Source organism: Malurus melanocephalus, unplaced genomic scaffold (assembly GCF_030028575.1).
Source record: "Malurus melanocephalus ecotype Western Australia unplaced genomic scaffold, MMel_1.1 scaffold_453, whole genome shotgun sequence".
Lineage (NCBI taxonomy): Eukaryota > Metazoa > Chordata > Aves > Passeriformes > Maluridae > Malurus > Malurus melanocephalus.
In genome coordinates this window covers 469,712-495,040 of record NW_026623685.1, presented here as the reverse complement: position 1 = coordinate 495,040, position 25,329 = coordinate 469,712, and the positions used below count along the sequence as shown (strand labels likewise).

The 25,329-nt window shown below is 41.1% G+C and overlaps 1 protein-coding gene across 1 annotated transcript in view; it reads left to right on the top strand.

Moving 5' to 3' along the window:
• Positions 1-24,068, top strand: part of FASN (fatty acid synthase) — a 40,336-nt gene extending 16,268 nt beyond the window's left edge. Inside the window, exons 12-43 of the mRNA XM_057380410.1 lie at positions 1,059-1,153; positions 1,539-1,673; positions 1,971-2,174; positions 3,718-3,833; positions 4,278-4,453; positions 4,806-4,997; positions 5,284-5,364; positions 5,462-5,647; positions 5,951-6,130; positions 6,363-6,566; positions 7,605-7,915; positions 8,068-8,457; positions 9,234-9,398; positions 9,596-9,714; positions 9,806-9,960; positions 10,296-10,499; positions 11,543-11,693; positions 12,186-12,364; positions 12,880-12,999; positions 13,141-13,263; positions 14,070-14,293; positions 15,363-15,564; positions 16,512-16,663; positions 17,162-17,253; positions 17,403-17,554; positions 17,853-18,095; positions 18,472-18,660; positions 19,189-19,416; positions 19,836-20,056; positions 20,589-20,687; positions 20,813-21,064; positions 22,148-24,068. Coding sequence (XP_057236393.1) covers positions 1,059-1,153; positions 1,539-1,673; positions 1,971-2,174; positions 3,718-3,833; positions 4,278-4,453; positions 4,806-4,997; positions 5,284-5,364; positions 5,462-5,647; positions 5,951-6,130; positions 6,363-6,566; positions 7,605-7,915; positions 8,068-8,457; positions 9,234-9,398; positions 9,596-9,714; positions 9,806-9,960; positions 10,296-10,499; positions 11,543-11,693; positions 12,186-12,364; positions 12,880-12,999; positions 13,141-13,263; positions 14,070-14,293; positions 15,363-15,564; positions 16,512-16,663; positions 17,162-17,253; positions 17,403-17,554; positions 17,853-18,095; positions 18,472-18,660; positions 19,189-19,416; positions 19,836-20,056; positions 20,589-20,687; positions 20,813-21,064; positions 22,148-22,285 — 5,678 coding nt within the window. The 3' untranslated portion in view covers positions 22,286-24,068. The remainder of the gene's footprint in view (positions 1-1,058; positions 1,154-1,538; positions 1,674-1,970; positions 2,175-3,717; positions 3,834-4,277; positions 4,454-4,805; positions 4,998-5,283; positions 5,365-5,461; positions 5,648-5,950; positions 6,131-6,362; positions 6,567-7,604; positions 7,916-8,067; positions 8,458-9,233; positions 9,399-9,595; positions 9,715-9,805; positions 9,961-10,295; positions 10,500-11,542; positions 11,694-12,185; positions 12,365-12,879; positions 13,000-13,140; positions 13,264-14,069; positions 14,294-15,362; positions 15,565-16,511; positions 16,664-17,161; positions 17,254-17,402; positions 17,555-17,852; positions 18,096-18,471; positions 18,661-19,188; positions 19,417-19,835; positions 20,057-20,588; positions 20,688-20,812; positions 21,065-22,147) is intronic.
• The last annotated feature ends 1,261 nt before the right edge of the window (positions 24,069-25,329 follow it).

The following is a 25,329-nucleotide window of genomic DNA, read 5'->3' as shown; positions in this document are numbered from 1 at the left end:
TGAAACAAATACTTCCTGTGTTGCAGGGTTTTTTTTTTTTTTTAAAGGAGACTTCTGATTGTTTGCAAGAGTAATGAAATGTGAAAACAGTAAGCCACTGTTATGTAGTGGGCAGCTGGYTGGTGGAATTTACTTTGACCTAATAGCACTTAGGAATAAGCTTTCTCCTGAACAAGCCTTGCTTTGTATTTGAATAAGTCATATAGTTTTGCCCACAGTCGGGTAAAATTTTGGACCCAGCAGTTTATGCTTTGATGTGTGGCTTTATAGTGACTTAGACATTTAAAAGTAAAATTATTATTGGTAGCACTGTTGTTCTTCTGTTTTCTATTGGACCTAGTGATCAGTTAAAACCTGAAACATGTAGGAAAAAAGCTGTTGTGGGTATAATGCGGTATATTGGACTAGATCACTTGTTATAATCGTCGATTTCTTAAGTAATGCTACAAAGGACTACCTACCTAATTTCACTTTTCTTCCTCTTGAGATTAAATAAATGATACTCATTGCAGAATTTGGAGTGCTGCGTATTATATGTTTTTGATAATTTGATGCTGAGTTCAGATTCTTCCTGTGACATGTATCTGTGACATGTATGACCAGATGCTTCATATGTTAACCCATCATGCCACTACAGTGGCTGGCTTCTATGGATATTTCGTGTCTCTCAGCAATCCAATCTAGAACAGGGGAGAGAACACATGAACTTGACTCCTAGAGACTAAGGGCAACATGAGATAAAAGAACCAATTCTGTAGCTCTGAAAGTGTGGGAGTTACCCCCACCCCATTCATTAACAGGATGGTGCAAAGATTTGGCCTTCTGTTCTTGTGTTCAGCATAACTGTGATAAATGTAGTTAAAGCTCAAGGTAAATATTCTTAGCTTTTGCAGAATTGTTTTTTGGGGAAGGGGGAGATTTCTGTCTTTCTCTTTCAAGTCCTTCCCAATTTTGCAGAGTGCTAAATTGAGCACAATGACTGTAAAGTTAAGATTGGCTCCTCTTATGAGGCTCGTAGGTAGAAACACTTTCATTGTCCTGAGGTCTTTCTTTTGCAGGTCTGACATGGGAGGAATGTAAACAACGCTGTCCTCCAAATGTTGTACCTGCCTGTCACAACTCTGAGGACACTGTCACTGTTTCGGGGCCTCTGGTGAGCATGGAACCGATACAATGTATACCAGGATTGTGAGTGGGACCTGTGAAGTTCTGGTTTCAAGAATGCATGAAGCTCAGTTAGAGCTCAGCTGCTTGCAAAGGGGAGCTGCGTTGAAGTGATAGAGTGGACATAATGCTTTGTATAAACTTACACGTGCAGATTCTCTGTGAGAGGAAGTGATGTTAGTGCCTCAGTAAGCTAGTAATAAATATGTCTTACATCCGTTGATGTAGTGGATGAGAAGGGAAATCACCTCATCCCAGCTGTGGCTTGTCTTAAGTGGCCACTGATGAAGGGTGTGGAGGGTGTACAGTGGCTCATGCGGATCCCAAGCATGTTGTGAGCTTTTCTCTTTGTTCACTTATATTCCTCTTCCTAGGACTCTGTGAATGAGTTTGTAGCCAAACTGAAGAAAGATGGTGTGTTTGCAAAGGAGGTGCGCAGTGCTGGCGTCGCATTTCACTCCTATTACATGGCATCTATTGCACCAGCACTGCTCAATGCGCTGAAAAAGGTAATACTGCCAAACTGTGGCTTGCATGGCTTGTGCTCAGGCATCTAGGTTGACTGTAGGTGATGAGCTTAAGGCAACTCCTTTCTTCAGGAGGAAGAGGAAACATCTTGAAGAGTATATAGACCTCTGTGAGATTTAACATTTGAAATCACTTGGCCTCAAGCAGAAGGATGTCCTAAAGCGATCAAGCTGGGAGAAATGACCTGCGAAAAGGAGGAACTGCTTGCTTTTGCCTATCATATCGTTGACTCTGTGACTTGTAACTCTCTTCTGTCCTTCTTTCTTGACTGTCTCTAGGTCATTCCACACCCTAAACCTCGTTCAGCACGATGGATCAGTACATCTATCCCTGAATCTCAGTGGCAAAGTGATCTGGCTAGGAATTCCTCTGCTGAATATCATGTGAACAACCTAGTGAATCCAGTGCTGTTCCATGAAGGTTTGAAACATATTCCAGAGAATGCCGTTGTAGTAGAGATTGCTCCACATGCACTTTTACAGGTATTGCATTCAATTGTTTCAGTATGATCCTATATTGATAGTATCACACTGCGGCAAGAAGGTTGAGGRTCTGAGGACTAGGGAAGACTGCTGCTTCTTACTTTTTTTACCCCTCATTCTGAGAACATTTGCTTTGTTCAGTACTTCTGAGCTTTTCCCAGTTTTAGTGTTTTGGGTTTTGTTTGTTTGTAGTTTTTTAGGTGGTGGTATATGTTAGTGCTWAAAAAAAAAAAAAAAAAGACACCCAACAAAAAACCAGCACAGTACCACTTCCTCACCCAGACATTCATGTTACTGCCTTTATTCGTTCCTATGCACTTCAGATAGCTGATAGTCAGCTTTCTGAACTGAATAATGAGTAAGGAAAGCATTTCATTGTTTGGATCTAATGGAGAGTGCCTGGAAAAATTATGGTGGAATGAGACATTCAAAGACTTAACAGGCCTTCTCTGTGAAAAAAGGCTGTTACCATCTGTACACTGAATTTGGGTGGAGGTTTTTGTCTTAAAAGGTGGTGGATGGCAGTGGTCTTTTCCCCTCTTCTAGACCAAGTAGTTTGAGACCACAGGAGCTTTCTGTTTTCTTAAACTCCTTTGCCTAATGAGATCAGATCATTACTCCTTTCTCCCCACCCTGTAAGAATTGATCCTCATGGAATTAGCTCCACAGTAGAGAATGCAGAACATGAGGTGCATTGGGAAATACTCCACAGGATCAGTKGTGTAGTCTTGTCTCTGTCCCTTAAATCTCAAGGACTGGCCTTTTTTATTTGATCTGTGGTACACAAGAGGAGGAGTCTTAGAAAGAATAGTAGTTACTTACAGATCAAGATTAATAGTCAAGTAGTGCTTCTGAGTTTCAATCCAGTTTATTTTTACTATGTCRCTCATGTTAGTCTTACACTTTGAAAGTGACTTGAAGAGAGAATCGGAGTACCGTTTTTAAATTGGGTAGATACTTTTCTTGATAAAGAGACGATATGCCTCATGCTGAAATCGTTGACCAATATTGGACCCTAATCCATGTGACTAAGACTTCATTGTCTGAGTTTGAGAGTTTCCTGATATTTTCTTCCCTTCCGTTCTTTTCACATGTAAAGGTCATGGGGTCAAATTGAGGAGAAGATAAAAATTGGGTTAGGTGTTCAAGGCTGAGTTTTTGCTTGAGAAATGCTCTAGAATACTTCAGATTATAAGGTACTGCTACTGGGAAGGGAGTATGTGCAAGTGGGAGGCATGAGAAGGTGGCTTTGCAGTTCTTCAAGTGCAAGTTTTGATTTCACTTCACAGTCTGCTTCGGAAAGGAATCTTTCTGTTTTGGCAGAATGACATTAATATTATGTAGGTTGTGCTTTACCAGATGTGCAACAGCTGGGGTTGCTGGAAGGGTACTCTTCCTTGTTAAAGTGGTGTGTGTTTCAGCAGCTAGCGCAGAGCTCTTGGCACAGATATGCAATTTTGGTTTGAGACCTATAGAGAAAAATTGAGAGACAAAGTAGTAAGTAATGCCTTCCACTGGTGATTTATGGATTCTACTTGACCAGGCTATCTTGAAGAGAAGTTTGAAACCAACATGCACCATTCTACCTTTGATGAAGAAAGAGCACAAAAATAATTTGGAGTTCTTCCTAACACAGATTGGAAAGATTCATTTAGCTGGGTAAGGAGTCTAGGGGAGGAGGGTGAGTGGGATAATGGAAGGGAATTCAGGTCTCTTGTCAAGTGTGCATGTCTTCACATGGATTCGAATACTCCTTCAAGAAACCTTGAAAAAAATGGGATGTACATTTGTGCTTTACGTACTTAGCATGCTCACTTGTGAAATGTTCCCTTGGGTTAGAGACTGCTTGGGCTGGGAAGGTGCCTTTTAAGGACAAGTCCCATTTTAAAGGCCTGGGAATCTGGAACTAGCTCTTGGAAATAAACTTTGCGTTTTGTAGACTGTCAATTACAAATTTGGCTGCACTAAGTGTTCATGGTGCATCTCAGACATGGAGTCTAAGACCAACTGCTGCCTGACCTCCTAAGAATTATAACCAATTTTTTTCCCTGCTTTTTCTTCCCATCCCTTCCCCCACTGTCTTGATTCTTTTTGTCTTTTTAGGATAAATGTTCTTGGAAATAACTTGTTCCCATCTGTGGAATATCCTGTCCCTGTGGGAACACCTCTTATTTCTCCATACATCAAATGGGACCACAGCCAGGACTGGGATGTTCCAAAAGCTGAAGACTTTCCAGCAGGCTCCAAAGGCTCTGCATCTGCTTCAGTCTACAATATTGGTGTGTTGGCGGGTTGGAGTTTTTTAATTTGTCACTTCTCTGATTTACCTGTGCGTTTCCTTTTGTAAAACTAAGAAAAGGGGACTCAAAACAGCATCCTTGAAACTGTCCTCTGGAAGTTCAAATAATTGGTTTGTATTGAAAAAAAAACCTGGATCTGTTTCTGAAATGGGATGAGAGAACATGAGCAGAGAAGGACCCTCTGTTGCTTCAGACCAAGAGTAATTTTAAGAGCTGCATTTTGTCAGGCAGGATAGTTGGGCAACTAGAACCTCTTGTAGACATTGAGGGGGAAAGACCTCTCTATTAGAGTATCTTTATTATTTTTATTCTGCTCTTTATTCTTTGACAGATGTGAGTCCTGACTCTCCTGACCACTACTTGATTGGTCACTGCATTGATGGCAGAGTTTTGTACCCAGCAACTGGGTACCTAGTGCTGGCTTGGCGAACACTGGCACGGTCTCTTGGTATGGGCATGGAGCAATTGGCTGTTGCGTTTGAAGATGTCACAATTCATCAGGCAACTATCCTTCCCAAAAAGGGTGAGTGAGGAGTACTGGTATAACTGCACAACTGTGTAGTGAAGATGGAGAGAGTGGGAGGAAAGGAATGCGTGAGAAAAGTGAAGAGGAATGCAGGCGAGAGACCATAAAGAACTGTGTGGCATGACTGAGCAAAGGACTGAATTCAAGTAGTAAAGTAGTGTATATTATCATCTTTATTACATGTTGTGAACAGTGAATTTAGAGATAATGAAAGCAAAAGTTCTGCTTGAGGATGGTAGAAAAAATTACGTCACTGTCCTGTCTTCTTCAATGTTTCTTGCAGGGTCAGTACAGCTGGAAGTAAGACTTATGCCTGCTTCCCGCTGCTTTGAAGTGTCAGGAAATGGGAATCTGGCTGTGAGTGGTAAGTGAAGGAAGTGTAAGTGAGTACACTTCCTTAGTAAAATCCATTATTTATACGCAACGATAATGATTGATATTCTTGTTACTGTGCCCATCAGGGAAGATTTCTGTCCTTGAAAACACTGCTCAGAAGAATTTCCATAACCAGCCAGATGGCTTTCGGACTCACGTAGACAGGAGCTTGAAGTCTGGCCTCTTGAAAGATGATGTTTATCAAGAGCTGCATCTGCGTGGATATAATTATGGACCTACTTTCCAGGGTGTTCTAGAATGCAACAGTGAAGGTGAATTTCCTTTCAAAAGAAGCACAATGAGCATGGATATTATAATGATGACTATTTGATCTTTTAATTCCATTTGTATTAACAGTTCACCTGACAGTGCCTTGTGGGGTAATTACATTTCGTGTGATAAGGGAGAACAACCAAAGTTCTAACAGAGCATTGGGAAAGCTGTTGTCTCCAACGTAGAACTGAGTGTTGGAACTTATGGGGGAAACATACCCCAAACTTGGCACTTAGTAAGCAGTGGCTTTCTAGCGTCTGCCGAATGACTAAATAATGAGGCTTTCTCTTCCTATTCTGCAGCAAGTGCAGGGAAAGTTCTGTGGAATGGAAACTGGGTGACCTTCCTTGACACTCTGCTACATGTGCTGATCTTAGCTGAGACTGGCCGCAGTCTACGCTTACCTACGAGGATTCGCTCAGTCTGTATTGATCCCATGCTGCATCAAGAGCAGGTGTGTCAATACCAGGACAATATAGAAGGTAATGTCTCTCATGCTTAAACTTTTGCTGGTTGTTTTGACTACTGTGCGAGTGAACGTGTGAACTCTGAAGTAGTCGGATGGATTTCGTGGGGGCCTCTCTTAGTTTCCAAGCTATTTTGCAACTCTGTAGCATCTCTAAGCATGTAACAGCCTGATGCAGCACTGTTCATCAGATCACCTTGTACAAAATAATTAGATTTTCAAACTTATGTTTCTTTCCTGACTTACAGCTTTTGAAGTTGTTGTGGACCACTGCCTTGATAGCCTTAAAGCAGGAGGCGTTCAGATCAATGGTCTTCAYGCTTCTGTGGCACCACGACGACAACAGGAACGGACACCTCCCACCCTGGAAAAATACTGCTTTGTGCCCTATACTGAGAGTAACTGTTTGTCTTCCAGTGCCCATCTTCATTCATATCTGGAGCACTGCAAAGGTACCCAGGGATTGGTTTCTTGTCATGCTAGGAGAATCTCCCAGCCTAAGAGAAGTGTCTGAGAGGAGCTGTTCATATTACTTCAGAACATCCAAAATATTAAGTGTTGGGTGTCTGTAGAAGATTTCAGCAAGGGTTCTCTGTATGACTGCTAGAAGCTAAAAGCTAGTTCTGCCTGAGATCTCTAGAATGTGGGTAAGAATAAAAAGCCCATGAAGAGGGACATCTATCTTTCTATAACAGTCAGATGTTATGTCAGATGGCACAAGCCCTTCTCCAAGCAGAGAGGTGCAAATCATCTTTAAGGAGAAAAATCCAACCTTGTTGCTTTGGACACTAAGAGGAGAGCTTACTTCCCTGAGTCTTTAAACTTGTCATCACCTTAAGTGCCATTTCATCAAAGAGAAAGTTACTTATTTTTTACTCTATGGTTATTTTAGCTTCATCTCAGACAGTAGTTTTTTTCACTCTATGTTGGTAAAGTGTCTTTGAGCTCATCCTTAGATTTGGCAATAGATTTCCCTTTATTGTATTTTTTTTTCTTTTTCTGTAGTTTCCCTCTGCAGGTCCAAACAATGTCCCCAGAGGGTGTTTTTATTAGGCTATGGTGGGAATACTTTCTTTTTTGTTATCCTGTTCCTGATCCTCAGTCAGGATGAAYTATTTCCCATCAGTTTATAAAGCAAAAAAGCATTTTAGTATTTTTGTATCTGCAGAAACTTAAAATTTTCCTCCACATCTCCCAAAATCAATCAGAAGTTTTCTGTTAGTTGCCCTCTTTCAGTCAGTTCTACCACAGGTAACTGGTGGTTTAGTTTTTCTTGCTATAAAAACTATTTGTTTGGGGCATGCAACTACTGCACAATGCCTAATCATGTGAATGTACAGAGTCTGCACTGTATTTGTGTGGCTGGGCTAATGATATAGGATGCTGTAATTTGTGATGCTGATCAGCTGGTGCAGCAAATGGAGGCAAAGAGGAAAAGAAAAACTCTGGAAAATCTTGATCCTTTTGTTTCTTCCCCTTCTATTCCATAGGTCTGATCCAGAACTTGCAGTCTAAGGTAGCAGTGCACGGGGTCAAATTAGTCATCCCTGGACTAGAAACTGCAGTGGCTGCTACAGAGTCCTCACCCACAAAGAAGGGCCTTCAGCATATTCTTGCTGAAATCTGCCGTCTGGAACTGAATGGAAACCTCCATTCTGAGCTGCAACAGGTTGTGTGTCGAGAGAAAATACACTTCCAGAATGACCCTCTTCTCAGTGGATTGCTAGATTCTGCAGAATTGAAAACTTGCCTGGATGTGGCATTGGAGAACATGATCAGTCGCAGGATGAAGATAGTAGAGGTTAGTTGGAGGCCTGGGATGGGACCATAGCTAGTGTTTCTAGGCCTTCCAGGAACTTGATTACATACTCCTGTTGTTCCAGTTATAATTCTGGATATCGTTCATGTTTTGACTTTGGTTTCTCCTTTTCCTTCCCATTGTTTTCCTCACAGGCTGTTGCAGGAAGTGGGCAGCTGTTCTCTCGTGTGAAAAGTATTCTGAATACTCAGCCCCTGTTGCAGGTAGACTACATTGCCACTGACTGCAGCCTGGAAAACCTTTCAGCTATTGAAACAGAGCTACAAGATGCTGGTGTTCTCTCTAGCCAGTGGGATMCATCTAGTCCTCCCTCTGGAAATTTGACCAATGCTGACCTGGTGGTATACAACTGTTCAACAAGTGTCTTAGTGAATGCCGCTGGAATACTGTCTAATTTGGCAGCTGCGGTAAAAGAAGGAGGGTTTGTTTTGCTACACACTCTTCTTAAAGGAGAAACTCTTGGAGAAATTGTCAGTTTCCTTACAAGCCCAGATCTGCAGCAGAAACACAACTTCCTGAGTGAGGTAAGCCTCCTGGAAGGACAGATACCTTCATGAGGGATAGTGTGAGTCTGTTGCTTGCAGATGCTCTGATGATGAATGTTGAGTAGGTGTTGCTCACATACCTTTCCATTGAGGTCTTCTGGAGAAATATCTAATAAACACTTCCTCAGAAGACAGGACTTGCAAATTACTACAAACTAGGTTGAGAGAGTAAACTGTAGGTTCAGTCAGGAAAGCGTTTCTTCATGCACTGGAAATTATTCATTGTCATTTGTATGTCTGAATATGCCATAGATGCATTTTCATTCTTTTATTTTTCTAAAATGCCATGAGTGTAACTTAGATATATGGGTGCTTCTTCCCTTGCTTCTCCCCGTCTTCCTGCAGACAGGGCTTATGTGACACGTTCAAGTACCCTATGGTATTTGTCAGCATGGTCATTCCTCTGGTTTTTGCACATCTGGTAGTGTGCTAAGACTAGTTCCCTGACTAGGACTTTGAGATGCTTGCACTCCCACTTTTGGAAGATCCTTTACGGGAGAAGGAGTAGTCTAGACATGGATAAAGCAATGTTATGTTGGTCAAACGCATTTTGTTAATCTGTTATTGATTATGTTAATCACACAACCCACAGCAGGTGGCAGGTTTTCAGGAAAAGACAAGAAAGAGGTGGACAGTGCCTGTTGTTTCTGGTGAAGTTGTCTTTAAGGAGTCTTAATATGGTGGATAGATGCGTCTTGTAGATTTAATTGACTTTTGACTTTGCTGTTAATTTGTTGCTTTACCTGATTTGACAGGCACAGTGGGAGGACATATTCAGCAAAGCTTCGTTGAATCTGGTGGCCACGAAGAAGTCATTCTTTGGCTCAGTTATTTTCTTGTGTCGCCGGCAAGTCCCTGTCAAAACACCTGTTTTTCTGCCGGTAGATGAGACGAACTATAAGTGGGTTGAATCCTTAAAGGTGAGAACTCCTATGTCCTAGGTATCTCAATTTCCAAATCATTGTACTTTCTAAATGAGATATTTAGTAGTGTTAAAAGAAGAATGTGTGTTTGTTCAGTTACTTCTAAAAAAATAGAAGTTATTAATCTCTGCCAAGGATACGAGGGCTATTTTCTTCGTGCTTCCTGCTAAAACAGTTTGGGGTTTGTCCTGTAGGAAGTCTTGGCTGACCCATCAGAGCAACCTGTGTGGTTGACTGCCACCAGTTGTGCGAACTCTGGAATTTTGGGAATGGTGAACTGCCTTCGCCTTGAAGCAGAAGGCCACCGAATCAGGTACATAAGCATGCCCTTAAGTCACATATTTTTGTTAGCTTCTTCTCAGGCACATAGCAAAACAAAACAAAATGACAACTCTTGTCTTCAGGTGTGTGTTCATTTCCAACTTGAGCCCTTCATCTGTTGTCCCACCCACGAGTCTTTCTTCCCCGGAGATGCAGAAGATTATTCAGAAGGACCTGGTGATGAATGTGTATCGTGACGGAAAGTGGGGCTCCTTCAGGCATCTCCCATTGCAGCAAGGTAAGTCCTTTGAGATCTGAGGATCACTTGCTAGGCCTTTAATCTGAGTGAACTTTGATTAGAAAATGATTAGCTATTGTTCATGCAGTTACCTTTTATTATTATTTTCAATAAACTATTTTGAATTTTGTTCCAGCACGAAGTGAACAGTAGCACATTCTGGTGCTAGAAGGAGGGATAGGCAATTAAGCGCATCAGTAGTATTGCAAAGTAAGGAAGGGCTTTCTGGATAGCAAATGGAGGAGGAAGTAGAAATTACACAAGGAATGTACTTATTTTGGAAAGCATGTGCCTTTTTCAATGTGTGTAAGTTCTTATTGTTCCTTCTTCTGCAGCACAACCTCATGAGCTGACAGAATATGCCTATGTAAATGTGCTGACTCGTGGAGACCTCTCATCTCTTCATTGGATTGTCTCCCCACTTCGACATTTCCACGCAACTAATCCCAATATTTTACTCTGCAAAGTCTATTATGCATCTCTCAACTTCCGGGACATTATGCTGGCCACAGGGAAACTTTCTCCAGATGCTATCCCTGGTAAGTTAAAGTTACATTAGAGGGAAATGTATTTATGTATTGCTGTTCGGGAATTAATCTCTTGAATGCTAGCTATACACTGGCTAAAGTGTATGCCAATGTGCCAGAAAGCATGCTTTTGAGGAGGCAGTGCAGCCCTGCTGCAGGCCTGTACACCAAATACTCACAAGTTCTACTTGCAGCTATGGTTTCATATTTTTTCATGTGGCACGATTAACCATGCTTTGAGAAATGTTGCTAGCTGCATTGCATAGATACCAAGTGTGAGGTAAAATGGAGGTTCCAAAGATGGGCATGGTAGATACCAATGTGAGAATGTTGAAGTTTCATGCTGCCATGCTGCTGCACACACTTGGACAAAAAATGCACAGTAAAATAATTGCCTGTCAGTGAAATGGAGGTGGTATTATATTGTTTCATAACGAGTTAAGAATTAATGTAATGTCTATGAAATGGTTTTAAAAGAGAGGGAATGGAACCTGTAAAAATTCAATTCAAACTGGGTGATTTGTATCGATAATTTTGAGTAGGGCTGTGTTCCCCTTCATGACTGAATCACCTGGCATAATGGAGGGTGCCCCTGCTCATGGCAGAAGGTTGAAAGTAAATGATCTGTAAGGTCCTCTGCACCACAAATCATTCTATGATTCTATCACTGACACGTCTGCCTAAAATGTGACTTAGCAAAAATTCGTATTTCCCAGTATATTTTTTGTGGTGCTCATCCTTTATAGTTTATGTATCATTCTATTTCAGAGGGACAGAATTGCCTCTGAAACAAGATGTTTTCACGAAATTTTTTAGACGAAAACTGGAAACCCAACCAGTATCATCAAGGATAAAGATTTAAGATTTAATAAGACCAAGTCCTTTCCCACTTCTCTTGGACTGAGACATAAACTATGGCAACTTACGAACTGTGTACAGAATAGAAATCCCAGTACTCTCTCTGTGTCTTGGGTTAGACTTTCAGTAACTGCTGTTGTGGTAAAGGAATTTTAGAAGAGAATTTTTTTTTGTAAAAGGTGCTAATGTTCTTTCAGGTAACTGGGCTTTGCAGCAATGCATGCTGGGCATGGAGTTCTCAGGACGGGACCTGGCTGGAAGAAGAGTAATGGGATTGCTGCCAGCAAAGGGGCTGGCCACAGTGGTAGACTGTGACAAGAAGTTTCTGTGGGAGGTGCCTGAAAACTGGTAGGTCAACTTCTGTTTTCTGGTTAAGATTTGCCTTCCTGCCTGAGGCTGATGGCAGCTCTAATCAAACCTGAGTGCTACACATAGGATAAATTCCCCTCTGGGAAATGTTAACAGGGCTATAGTGTCCCAAGCAGATGCAGGATTTTGGGTTAGATTCACTGCAGGAGTTCGAAACTGTTTTTTGTACAGTGGATTGCACAAAGTTCTCTTTTTTTTTTGTTTTTGCTTTTAGCTTCATGTGTTTCAGAATATACTGTGATTTCAGTGAATTTCAGGATTACTGGTTAGTTACTGAAATATTTTTACAGAATGATGAAACTTGGCTGTGCTTGGCAGCTGTGGTAGTCTGCTGTATGATTGACAACCACTTACACTTTCTGATCTATCTCGGAAGCTTAACCTTTCCATTGCAGTAAGGCAGATTTCATCAGGAGAATCTAGTATAGTCTTTTCCAAGGCTAAAGGTATCTCTTCTACTTTGCTCCTTAGGACTCTAGAAGAAGCGGCTTCAGTGCCTGTGGTTTATGCCACTGCTTATTATGCTTTGGTGGTTCGAGGTGGTATGAAGAAAGGTGAGAGTGTCCTTATTCACTCTGGCTCAGGAGGTGTGGGCCAAGCAGCCATTGCCATTGCCCTGAGCATGGGCTGCCGTGTCTTTGCTACTGTAGGTGAGTATTGAGGGCCCAAAGTCATGGGGAGAAATACAAAATTGTAGATAATAAATAGAGGAAGCATGTATGTGCACACATATATAAGTATATACCCCCAGTAGGATGCTGTAGCTTTCATCTAGTTTCCAGGCTGAGAACAAGATATATGGTAAATGCAGCTACTGACTCAGTGCTTGAAACTTCCACAGCACAGTCAAATTTATCTGCCTTTGTACGCTGTATGTGTAAGTATGGAAGAAGGTCAAGGCTTCCTCATTTTAAATTTAATAATATGAATCCAGTGCCTATCCATTGAAAAGCTCTGATTTGTTTCTCATCCTTGCTCCATCTCAAAAATAAGCAGTAGCAACCAGACAGCTGTTGTCCTAAGATTTGACATCTTGAGAGACTGAAAGCTTTGAGATGGCTTCTCAGACTTACGGTCCTTGGGGGAAAGCTGTGCAGCGGAAAATGAGCTGCTTCATCATAAAAATGAAATAAGTGACAACTTTCAGCCCGTCTTGTAATTCCAGGTTCCACTGAGAAACGTGAGTATCTCCAAGCAAGATTCCCACAGTTAGATTCAAATAGCTTTTCCAGCTCCAGAGATACTACCTTTGAGCAACATATACTTCGAGTTACCGATGGAAAAGGTGAAGTTCAAGAAATATTTTTGCTTTTTTTATCAGCTCTGCCACATTATGTAGTTGTACATTCTACAGGATGTAGAATGAAGAYAGGATTAGGTTCTCAGCAGAGTTGAGTTTAAGTAGTTGCTTCTCCTTCCATTGCAGGTGTCAACCTCGTGTTAAATTCCTTGGCAGAAGAGAAGCTCCAAGCCAGTTTGCGTTGTCTTGCTCGACACGGGCGCTTCTTGGAAATAGGCAAATTTGATCTGTCTAACAACAGTCAGCTTGGTAAGATGGGGCATCGGAAAACACCTCTCATTGGGTTTTAGCTGCTGCCCAGCACCCCCAGATTCCTTTCTGCAGGGCAGCTCTTCAGCCTCTCCAAATTTATACTTGTATCTGGTGTTACTTGGTCTCAGGTGCACAGTCAGCATTAGTTAAATTTTATATCATTGATGATTGCCCAGTGTTCCAGTCTATCCAAACCCCTCTGCAAGGCCTCTTGTGCCTCAAGGCAGTCAACAGCATCTACCAGTTTTGAAGGCACAGGGCAAGATAAACCTCATTTCTTGCGGATGGGAAAACAAATTTTTGGATGTTGCAATGCGATGTGTTAGTGAAAAATTATAACCATGTTCTCTTGTTGTAGAATGATTGCATGTACTAAGTGTTGACAGTCTGCTTCCTTATTCTAATTAAATTCAAAAAGTTCATATAACCTTGGAAAATCTTGCTATGAGGAGAAGTCTGCTGTGGAGGTAGACATGAGGTATATAGGATTCTAGCTCCCCTGTGACTCTAACTGAGCTGTCACCAGACAGAAAAATGTCCTTTTTAATATGAGACTGACCATGATATAGCTGGTGCTCTCAACAATTTTTGGGATTGCAGTTTCTGTGAAACTGATCTGCTTGTGAGAGAACAACCTAATGAATATAGCATTTAGAGAGTATATGCAATAATGAGTTTGGAAAATATAGAATTCAAGCATCTGACTGCTTTACTCCTGTGACCAACACAAATTTCTTGAGCAGAGGATAGGCTCCATTTTGAAATGTCAGCAGCAGTCAACATAACCAAGTTGCTTTTTCTAGGAATGTCTCTCTTCCTCAAGAATGTGGCATTTCATGGGATCCTCCTAGATTCAATATTCGATGAGGGAAACCAAGAGTGGGAAATAGTATCAGAGTTGTTGAAGAAAGGCATAAAAGATGGTGTCGTAAAGCCCCTGAAGAGTACAGTCTTCAACAAAGAAGAGGTAGAAGCAGCCTTCAGGTTCATGGCACAAGGAAAACATATTGGCAAAGTTATGATCAAGGTAATGAGATAATGATTTTCAGTCTCTGATTCATGTAGTGCCCTCTGGTGATTATTGGATATTTTGATCCATTTTGAGTTGAAGTTCTATAAGTAAGACAACACAGGGTGCTGTGACAGTGTTAGCAGTAAAAAACTTGCCACAAATGTCAAGTCTGGCACTGGTTCTACAAGTTTTATTCTCACTGACCGGAGGAGCATAGTATGGAAAGACAAGACGTGCATTGTGTATCTGTTTATAACTACTTTTTTTTTTTTTTTTTTTTTTTTTTTTTTTTTTTTTTTTTTTTTTTTTTTTTTTTTTTTTTTATTAAAAGGTCTTTCTTTTTAGATCCCTATCTGTTGCAGTTTGACAATGTATGGAAATTATACGTACATTTATTTCTCAGAAGATAATTACCCTGGCATTTAGTCTCTCTGTCTCCTAAATCTTTCCAATACTTTGCTCTTCTTCCTTTTTCAAGCAGATTCTACATTCCTCAATGAAGTATGATTTTCCCTCACAAAGGCACTCACTTAGTGGCTGTCACCAGCAGAAAATGCATGCTTGCACAAAGAAATGATGCCCAGCAGCTTTTGGAGGGTGCTCATCACCTGTCAGATTATTAATAGTGCAAGTTTCTCTCTGGTTCTCAAGGATTACGTGTCCAAAAAGACACTGAGGGGGATTAAGGTTGCCACTAACCACCAAAAAATGTAAAACTCATAAAAGATTTTGCTTGGCACCAGCCACCAAAAAAGGTTAATTGTCATGGCTTTAGATGGTGAGCATAAAAAATAAAAAATTCTGTGCTCCTACCCTCAGAGGACAAGTATAACTTGATGATGAATAGTATCAGTAATTGTGGATTTAAGCACCCGGGGTAATGTGCTGTCACTGGCCTGTGCAAGATTTGCCTCATGAGACACCTTTTCACACTGAATTATTTTTCCATTCTGAAGTCAACACATTTCTCCTCTCACTCCTCTCCCCACCAGTTTTTTCAAGTGGAAATTTTACTAAGATTCTTTCCGAGCTTTTTTACAACCAGTAGGAGTCTGGCTTTCAGATTCAATATNGCATGGGGAAGGTCCAAGAAGAGGAAAAGGAGTGTCCTTTAAGAAAGTCTGAACCAGTTAAAATCTCTGCAATCTCCCGAACTTCCTGTCCACCTACCAAGTCTTACATTATCACAGGGGGCCTAGGAGGATTTGGGCTCGAGTTGGCACAGTGGCTAGTTGAGAGAGGAGCACAGAAAATTATCCTGACGTCTCGTTCTGGCATACGAACTGGTAAGTAAGCTGTTGTCTCCTTTATTGTAAAAGAGGAACTATCTTTTAGCTTGACCTTTCTTTCCAACTACTACTTTCCTCTTTTTATACTTCCTAATTCTATCAACACATTTTCGCTCTTATACAGGATTTTTTTCTGTAGCCTTTCTTTTACCTTTATGTGCTCTGCAAAGTCTGGCTACCGCACTGATTTGTCCACTGGCTGTAGTATGTTGGATCACATGGCACAAGGAAGGACCTAAAAACTCCTTGGTAAAGATACTCTGTCCCTCAAATTACATGTGTGGATGTTTGCTCTTGTTCCTTAGATAGCTCATCTGTAAAGATGAACCTTACTATCTGATAACATCAATAAACATTTTTGCTCAGATTTAAGGTATTCATTTAATTACAGTGGCAGCATTGAGATTTCTTATAGTGATAGTCTTCAGTGTTTCCTCATACAAATTCAGTCATAACACAACTTCTCTCTGTCTCTACCCTAACCCTCTACAGGTTTCATCTTTCTTTTGGCAAGTTCACATTCACACCACTTGTCTGTACAAACACATAGATAAAAATACTTTTTCTCGGGTTCTGGATGTGCTATTATAATCTATTGCTTTGCTCTAATCTAGCCATTCTTTCCAGTCTTGCTACCCAAATATTTTTATTTCTCTTCATAGTTGTATCCTTCCTCTCCTTCCTTCCTCTCCTTCCCTTCCACCACCCCAACCCTTAGGTTCTCCCAATGCTTTTCTCCACTCGATCTATTTAGAATATTTCTGAAATCCAAATTATTTCTAGCTACTGTTCAAGATTTGTCCCATTTTTATATTGTAGCTGAATCAGGAATTATTTAGCTAGTCAGTCCCTAACTAGTCAGTAAAGCATGAAGGAGCTGGTTAACCAAAGCCTTATGGTTGGTATGCTTCATGCCAGGCACTGTCCATCTTGATTTTTTCTAGGCTACCAGGCTAAACGTGTTAAAGAATGGAAGGCACTTGGAATCCAAGTGTTGGTATCTACCAGTGATATTGGAACACTGGAAGGAACACAGCTATTGATAGAAGAAGCTTTGCAGCTTGGACCGGTTGGAGGCATCTTTAATTTGGCTGTGGTAGGTGACAAAAATGCTCAGGACTTGTAAGAGGCAACATCCATTCAAATGACTTTTTTACTGAAGGCAATAAGGCTTCATACATTTTTAGTTCAGTTCTCTGTGTTTCAGAGGACACTATGCTTTGGTCTTACCTAGTGACTAAAGACTTCCTGGTCTGTCCCCTTGACCTGAGAAGCAACAGTATTTGGCCACCAAGTTCAGTTCTGCAGTAAGACAAATGCTGCCTTAGACTCCTGGGGACAAGAAAAATCCCATCTAGAACTTGCTACAATTTCTGCAGTGTCAATACTGAAAAAAATATTGAAAAATACAGACTTGGCAAAAGCCATGTTGTCATATTTTGGGATATTCAGGATACGTCTGTACTGAGAAGTTACGAAAATACACTGTAGCCATATCCTCTCATCTCTCAAGCCATATGGTATATTTAAACAGAGAAACTGGACATACTGAAACTGCATTTTCTTTTTTAATCCCACCCCTACCCTCCTATAGGTCCTTAGAGATGGCATGATTGAAAATCAGACCCCAGAGTTMTTCTGGGAGGTCAACAAGCCCAAGTATTCAGGCACCCTTCATTTGGATTGGTAAGTGTCTGTGGAAGGGACAAATAAGAACTGCTTTTATGGTCACAGAATTGATCAAACTTAGTTGGTTTAGTCTTGCACTAGCCTTCTATGGTAATACAATTAGCAGGTTTTTCTTATGAAGTTTTTCTCTCCTGGTCTGCTCCAAGGGTAACTCGTAAGAAGTGTCCAGACCTGGACTATTTTGTTGTGTTCTCCTCTGTAAGCTGTGGAAGAGGAAATGCTGGTCAGAGTAATTATGGCTTTGCCAATTCTACCATGGAGCGTATCTGTGAGCAGCGACAGCGTGATGGACTCCCAGGTAAGATGACTTTATTCATTGCACAGAATAAACTATCTTGGCAAACATTCAAATGAGGACCAGCACACCAGAAACTTGTGCACTTGTCTGAAGTGATAATGTATGTTGAAGGCTGTTGTCTGCTCCTAGATGTTACCTTGAGTCTTTCATGTGTGAATGAATGCTGACCTCTTAACAGTACAAAGGAAATGCAGGTCTTGGCTTAACTGGTTATTAAGTCTGTTTTTTTTATTAATTCCATTTTGTTGCTTCCATGTGCTTTAGTTAGCTACTTAGTGTGTTCTAATTTCTCTTTCAGGCCTGGCAATCCAGTGGGGAGCTATTGGTGATGTGGGTATCTTGCTGAAGACAATGGGAAACAAAGACATTGTGGTGGGGGGAACGATTCCCCAACAAATCAGCTCATGCCTGGAGGTGCTCGATGTCTTCCTGAATCAGCCTCATCCTGTCATGTCCAGTTTTGTCCTAGCAGAGAAGGTCTCAGTGAAAGCTGAAGGAAGTAGTCAGCGGGATCTTGTAGAAGCTGTTGCTCACATCCTGGGTAAGTGCCATAGACATCAAATGTTGCAATCAACCATCATTGACACTGATAACTTTCATCTCGTAGCTGAGGATTAGGTGCATTAGGTCTAGGACTGCAGTTTCAATTACAGCCTCCAGTATGTGTAATCTGTCTAGCTGACTGACTGTTCTGTGCTTGGTCTAGAGCTGATGTGAAAACATTCATAGCTATTTAACTGGGACTGATGTAGCCCTTGTACATTTTATATCTATTCTAAATGCTAAATATGACAAGATGTGGATTATAGAAGAGGTGAAAGTATGACCCTGGAGAAAGAAGAAAGTGGAGAAGGCTGCTAGAAAGGCCTCGAGCTGGAAGAAATTGGCCTTTTGCTAGTATGCTGTCTCGTTCTCAGGTGTCCGTGATGTGAGTAGTCTGAATGCTGAGAGCTCCTTGGCTGACTTGGGCTTGGATTCCTTGATGGGTGTGGAGGTGCGCCAGATGCTGGAGAGAGACTATGACATCGTTATGACCATGAGAGAAATTCGACTCCTTACGATCAACAAACTGCGTGAACTTTCTTCCAAGTCCAGGACAGCAGAGGGTAGGGTGTCTGCATTACGGTTGCTATCAGTCACCTGAGTCCAAATAATTAAGCTCCCAATCTGTTGCTTTCATCTTTAGTGACATAAGCCTCTATCAGATCGTGAAATAAAGTTAAAATTGAGTAGCTTTTAAGTGACAGACGTGTCACAGAAGTGTACTGACCACGGGGACAGGCCCATCATTTCTGGGGGCAGGGTGTAAGAGCAAGTGTRTAAGCTGCTTTCTTGCTTGGCTAGCAGCTGTATGAGTACTCTTATGTGGCTATGTGTAGGATGTGATTTGGGACCTTTTACTTGTCTGGGGAATAAGCAATGTGATGTCATACTTACAGGAAACTAAAAGCGTATGCAGTGGCTGTGGAGCACCTGACATAGGAAAATCCCTGTGTCKGTGACTTGATGATGTAGTGAGGGAATGGGCAAATCTAGAGCAGCCTTGAGGTTGTCCTTTAGGACTATGGCTATATGACCAAGACTGACCCTGAAGCTAACTTCTAATGGTTTGTCTGTTGTGCTTTCCTTCAAAGAGCTGAAGTCATCCCCACTGATGAAGACAGGCCCAGGTGAACCTCCAAAACTAGATTTGAACAACTTACTGGTGAACCCAGAAGGGCCAACAGTCACTCGTCTAAATGATGTTCAGAGCACAGAGCGCCCTCTTTTCCTTGTTCATCCCATTGAAGGATCCATTGCAGTTTTCTACACTCTCGCCTCCAGACTTCACATGCCCTGCTATGGGCTTCAGTGCACAAAAGGTATCTCAGTTATCAGCATCTTGAAACATAAACAYCTTTGCAAGCATAACATTCTGAACAGTAGTTGCTTATAGAGAGGGCTTTGTTTCTAGGCTATTAAACTTGAAGGAACAAGTATCGGGGCCTATTAGTCTGCACTGGGTCATGTCAAACATGCCCAGGTGTCAAGAGGAATAATAGATTAGACTGAAGACCTTACGTATGCAAAAGTCAAGGCAACGTGTCCTTGGAAAGCAGGAATATTGCTATTACTTGTCCTAAATCCAAGTTGATAACCATATTTTACTAATATACCTGCAAAGTAACTTGGATGTTTCCAACAGGGTTTTTTTCTGAGTGCATGAAAGCGTATTTGTCTCTGCCAATGTCTTTCCACCAGTCTGTTTTTACTCTGTTTCTAACTCACTTCCATGTTCTAGCCGCTCCCTTGGACAGCATCCAAAGCCTGGCAGCCTATTACATTGATTGCATGAAGCAGATACAGTCTGAAGGACCTTACCGAATTGCTGGATACTCTTTTGGTGCCTGTGTAGCCTTTGAAATGTGCTCCCAACTGCAAGCACAACAAAATGCTTCCCACGCACTCAACAGTTTATTCCTTTTTGATGGGTCTCATTCCTTTGTGGCAGCATATACCCAGGTAAGGGGTGCAAAGAGAATCTTCTTTCTGGGGACAATCCTCTCTCATCAAGGCTCATTTTCTTGGAGATTGCTATTCTAGATATGAGCAATGTGAAAAGCTGACAGGCTTTTCTTGACAGGGAATTTGGAAGACAGCTGTAGACAGTGGATGCTTAGAGATGGCTGAAGGGCAGAAGCTCATGAGAGGTGGTCTTCATTAAATGGCAAGAGCTCAGGCACAATTGTTGCTCTCGCTATGATAAATCAGCATATTAGTATGTCTTCTGGAAGATCCTGGTGCCTGCAATTCAACATCCTCTTGTAGTGGTGCAAAGAAATCTTGCTTAAGGCTTCCCTTTAATTTTCATTGTACTTTAAATAATACTAGGCTGTTGGAAGTCGCCACCTGTGGATTTGCTTTCTAATCTGTTCTCAAGGGATTTCCCCCCTCCCTTTTTTTTCCAAGTTCACACCTTTGGTTCTGTAATTGTTTTTGTCTGACTTACAGGCATATCCCTCTCATGTTCACACTGTATTATTCTCTTTTCCAGAGCTACAGAGCCAAACTGAGCCAAGGAAATGAGGCTGCACTGGAGACAGAAGCATTGTGTGCCTTTGTTCAGCAATTTACAGGCACTGAATACAATAAGGTAGTTTCCTTATTTTCAAGATCTGTATGTCTTGATATTGCATAAGAGGAGTCTGTTTTTTTGTTTAATAGAGATGGATTCTCAGCTGTGGAGACTAATGTGAAAAAATATGTTAATATTTCCAGCTGCTGGAGGTTCTTCTGCCCCTGAAAGATCTGGAGGCTCGTGTGAATGCTGCTGTAGACCTGATAACTGAGGTTCACACAAACATCAACCGTGAAGCACTCAGCTTTGCTGCTACTTCATTCTATCATAAGTTGAAGGCTGCTGACAAGTACATACCAGACTCCAAGTATCATGGGAACGTGACACTGATGCGGGCAAAGTCTCACAATGAATATGAGGAAGGTCTAGGTCGAGACTACAAACTCTCAGAGGTCAGTCTCAGGCCCACTGGCGACTGTTGAGTTTTTCCTGATGTTTGGGGAAGCAATAGAAAAGCATGGGAAATCACTCTTCCTGAGGAAAAAAGGACAAAACCGACCTGAAAGAAATTAACATTCGGCAGCTTTTGTGTTCTTGCGAGAATTAGAAGTCCCCAAAAGCAAATGAATTGATGAGTTCCATGCATTTTTTGTGGGTAGTGAGGGCCAGAAAGTCTAGCTTTTATATAGGATGTTTTCTGTAGCTGATTCTTGCAGCTCTCTAGAATGACTTTGGATAATAATGATGTTAAAAGCGAGCAATTTTTAGTCTCTTTTCGCTATAGACCCTGAAGTTAGTTTACTGAGTGAGGGCAGCCTTCTGAGGAGCATCAGTCATCTGGCAATAAAGGCCAGTTACCTTTTTTTTTCTCGGTTATCTTTTTTTCATTTAGAAGCTAGTAGAAGTGGGTTTCTTGTGGACTATAAAAAGTCGGGGTTTGGCCTGTAGTCCAGATAAGATCCCTGTTCTTTAGCCCCTGTTCACATGCAAGGGTTAAGTTGGTGCAAATACCAGGAAAAAAAGAAGTGATTTTCAAAATGCCCCTCTTGCTTCTGGCATCCCCTATCTTTTCAGATGTCTAACTTAATAATTATTGATTCCAGGCTAACTTATATGTTACTGAAGTTACATAATAAACTTAAAGAAACATTTCTGGTGGTGGGAGAAAGAGGGGGGGAGGTGCTTAATTTGATTTACTTAAGGACTTGGAAGTAGCTACTTTATCATTCATTCTTTAATATTGTAGGTTAATTATTCTTTTGGTACTAGGTTGTTTWAACTTCCTGCGCAGCCTATATTTGAGTGGATCAGCTGTCAGACTGTCAAGCTATTGTGCTTTAAAACACTTGGCTCAAAGCAGTGCCTCACAGCTGATCTGTAAAAATGTGTCAAACTGGTGCCGTTTTTAACTGAGTTTGATAGAGACAGTGGTCTAAACTATGGGCAGCGTTGAACACTGACAAACCCCAAATGGCTAGGTGACCAGCTGGTTGTAAATTATGAGTGAAATGGTTTTCTTCTTTGTACCTACACAGGTATGTGATGGGAAAGTATCTGTCCATGTCATTGAGGGGGATCACCGCACCTTGCTGGAGGGAGATGGCGTTGAATCAATTATTGGGATCATCCACAGCTCACTGGCAGAGCCACGTGTCAGTGTCAGAGAGGGTTAACTTCTACTTTCTCCCTGTCAATGACGAAGAAAATGCCAACAACATTCCTAATTTTGACAGACCCCAAGGAACTCTTCCTGTTGTTCAACATCTCATGTGCTCTACTGCCAGAACTGGGAAGTCCAACTGGACTGAATTGGTCTTTTTCTGTCTCTTTCGTGCTTGTATTTTCATGTCCCAACTTTTATGGGTTCTCTCTCCTTCCTTTGCTATGGCTGTTCTTCCCCCTGGTCTCCCTGTCCATGTTACTGTAGTGCTGTGACTCTGTCACTGTGCACTACAATGAGGGTTCCCACAGATGGTTGCTTCCTACACCCTTGGCGGTACGAAAAACAAATTTAGGAGTAGATTTCTTGTGCTTATATTGTTTTTGTCTTAACAGTATTCCAAAGGGTACGTGATAGCACTTGTTGACCAAGCCTAGTGAACAGGGAGAGGAGAGGAGCTGCAGCTGATTTTGGAGATACTTTTTGTCTGTGAAGAATCTGTCTGCGGTTTAGGTCAGAAAGAGAATTCCACCGAGGGTTTTGTAACTATATTTTTTAATTTGCTATATTCTAAGTATTTATTGTGTCAAACCAGAGACTTCTTACTTGGTTTTAATTTATCGTGGGTTATAGGAGAAAAGAAATATCCCTTTTTGGAGGGGAAGGTTTATTCTACAAGGGAAAGTTGCCCATTTGTTAAACCAAAATGCATCTTTGGAATAGTCTGGTTTCTTGTTTGGTTTTTTTCCTTTCTCCCACTGCCCTGCCCTTTTCAGAAGGAAAATGTAGAAGGAAGGTTTCTTGCCTTCATCTACTCTTCACAGGGGAGAGAGCCCCTGGGGGGGATAGGGTGGATGGTTTGACAGATGCCCCTGTATTGACCAGGTTTAACTTGGGCATGATAAAAACAGGCAAAGCTGTCTCTAGGCAAGTACTTTGTTTATATTTGTGCAAGGTTCTGTGTCCTACTGTATCAGAACCTTAGTAAAGCATTAAGATTATTGCTTTACCTTATTCCTTCTCACCTTTAGTCTCACCACCCAACAAAATATTTGGAAGGGGGCAGGAAATAGGATTCCTGCACAATAACTGAACAAATCCTCCCACCCCTGCTCTCCCACAACCAAAACTCAGGCAAACATGCAACTATCTTCCCAAAGCCCCTATAGATTTTATTTAGCACAGAGCTTGCTAAGGCCTTGTGTATGCATCTTCCTTTCAGTAATGAAACTGGAAGTCCCACATAAGTTAACTAAGTAATCAGTTTGATGGTCTAATTTTAAAATAGAGTACCTTTTTAGAAGAAATTTGCATAAAATTCAGTTGAAATTTTTTTTTTGCCTTTGCTATGCTGGTCCTTTCCGAAATCAGTAAATCCTTGCTACACTTATGATACAGAGGAGACCTAGATAACAACTAGACGAAAAACACCAACTAGGAGGAGCTATTGTGCCTCTCGGAACTGCTATAAAACCCCAGTTCTCTCCATCTTCATCCCCCAGTGAAGTATCCTGGTAGTACAGGATTCCAGTGACAGGAACAGATGGCTCTTCACTGCAGGTTCTGACCTAGTGTCTTTTGCTTATACCACCCTCTGTTGATAGTGGCTGGGTTAACTGGTTTTAGTTTTATAAAGTATTTCTTTTGTGAAATCTTAAATAAAACAACATAATGTCAGCTTAAACCATTTCGAAATGTCTTGTTCTTTTTTTCTTTCTTTTTTTCTCTTGATTAATACTTTTTGGTCTGAAGAGTGTCTTTTTGGCTTTCCTAGTATTAAACAGAATTGATCACTGGTTGGCTTTTGAATTATTTTCTACCACCCTTTCTTAATCCCATGTTTCACCTGGAATCTCTCACTTCTTGTATAGAACTGCTGGCATATCTGATTTGTAGTCTGTAGTAATAATAGTAAAAGTAATAGTGGCTTAATATTCTGAAATACAGCTTCTTGTTGCCGTGATTTTGGTATCTTAGATATGACCAATTTACAACCACAATATTGAAGTGGAAACACTTAGACTGGCTCTCACTTGCAGTACTGGACAAGCCATTAATACTCCTGCCTCAGTTTCCCCATCTGTAAAATAGGACAATAGCATGTACCTCAGGGTTGCTGTGAGGGTTAGATAGGCAATGGCTATAAATGCTTTGAAGTTTTAGGTAAGATGTTTAGGTGTTAGACAGTAACAGGACAAGGCAAGTGTGATATGTGAGGGTGAGCTGCAAACTCCGATACTGAAGTGGCTATGTGAACAGTGTGCATACGATAGAACTTTATTACATCTACTGCACACTGTCCCTGCACCTACTGGCATAGGGTAAAACAGACATAAAACAAATGGGGACTGGTTGGTTTGGTTTAACTACTGACAGTTGTAGTTAGGCAAAAAAAAAAAAAAAGCCTTAAAGAATCCTACTTGTGTTAGTTATATTTAAAACTGAAGGGGAGAATAAAGGAGTGATTAAACTTTAAGCAAACAGTACAATGGTTCTGTGCTAAAGTGTTTTAAGATATTTGGTTGGGGTGTGTGGAGGGAGCAAGGACTAATGTTATCCCATCTCCTGTTGAAACAGGAGTTTGATGAAGTTTCCTGTATGAACAAATATGTACCGTTTTATCTAAGCAGAGCTTGAAGATACTGTTTTCATCATAGTAGTTGCTCAAGAATTACTTACAGCTGATATGCTCTCAATGTTCTTGTGATTGTTACTTGAAAAGCAGAAGGCCGTTTTGTTTACGGCTATTTTTCCCCATAATTATCTAATTATGAGCTGCTGCCATGTAACCCATTATATAACTGGCAGCTGAACACAGTGTGCAAAAATAAAAACCTTCTTAGTGCTGGTATTGCTTGTTGTTTCTTAGTAGCCCATCAGATTAGACAGAATAATATCAGAAGGCAAAATCCAATAGCAGTTTCTTGTTTTGAAAGGAGAAGGGCAGAAGAAAAGTACCTCACACCTGCCCTTCTCTGAAATTGAACTGGGGATTCGTGTTAACTGATACATTCCATTCTTTTTAGCTAGCTTTTCACAGGCTAAGACCATGCTGAT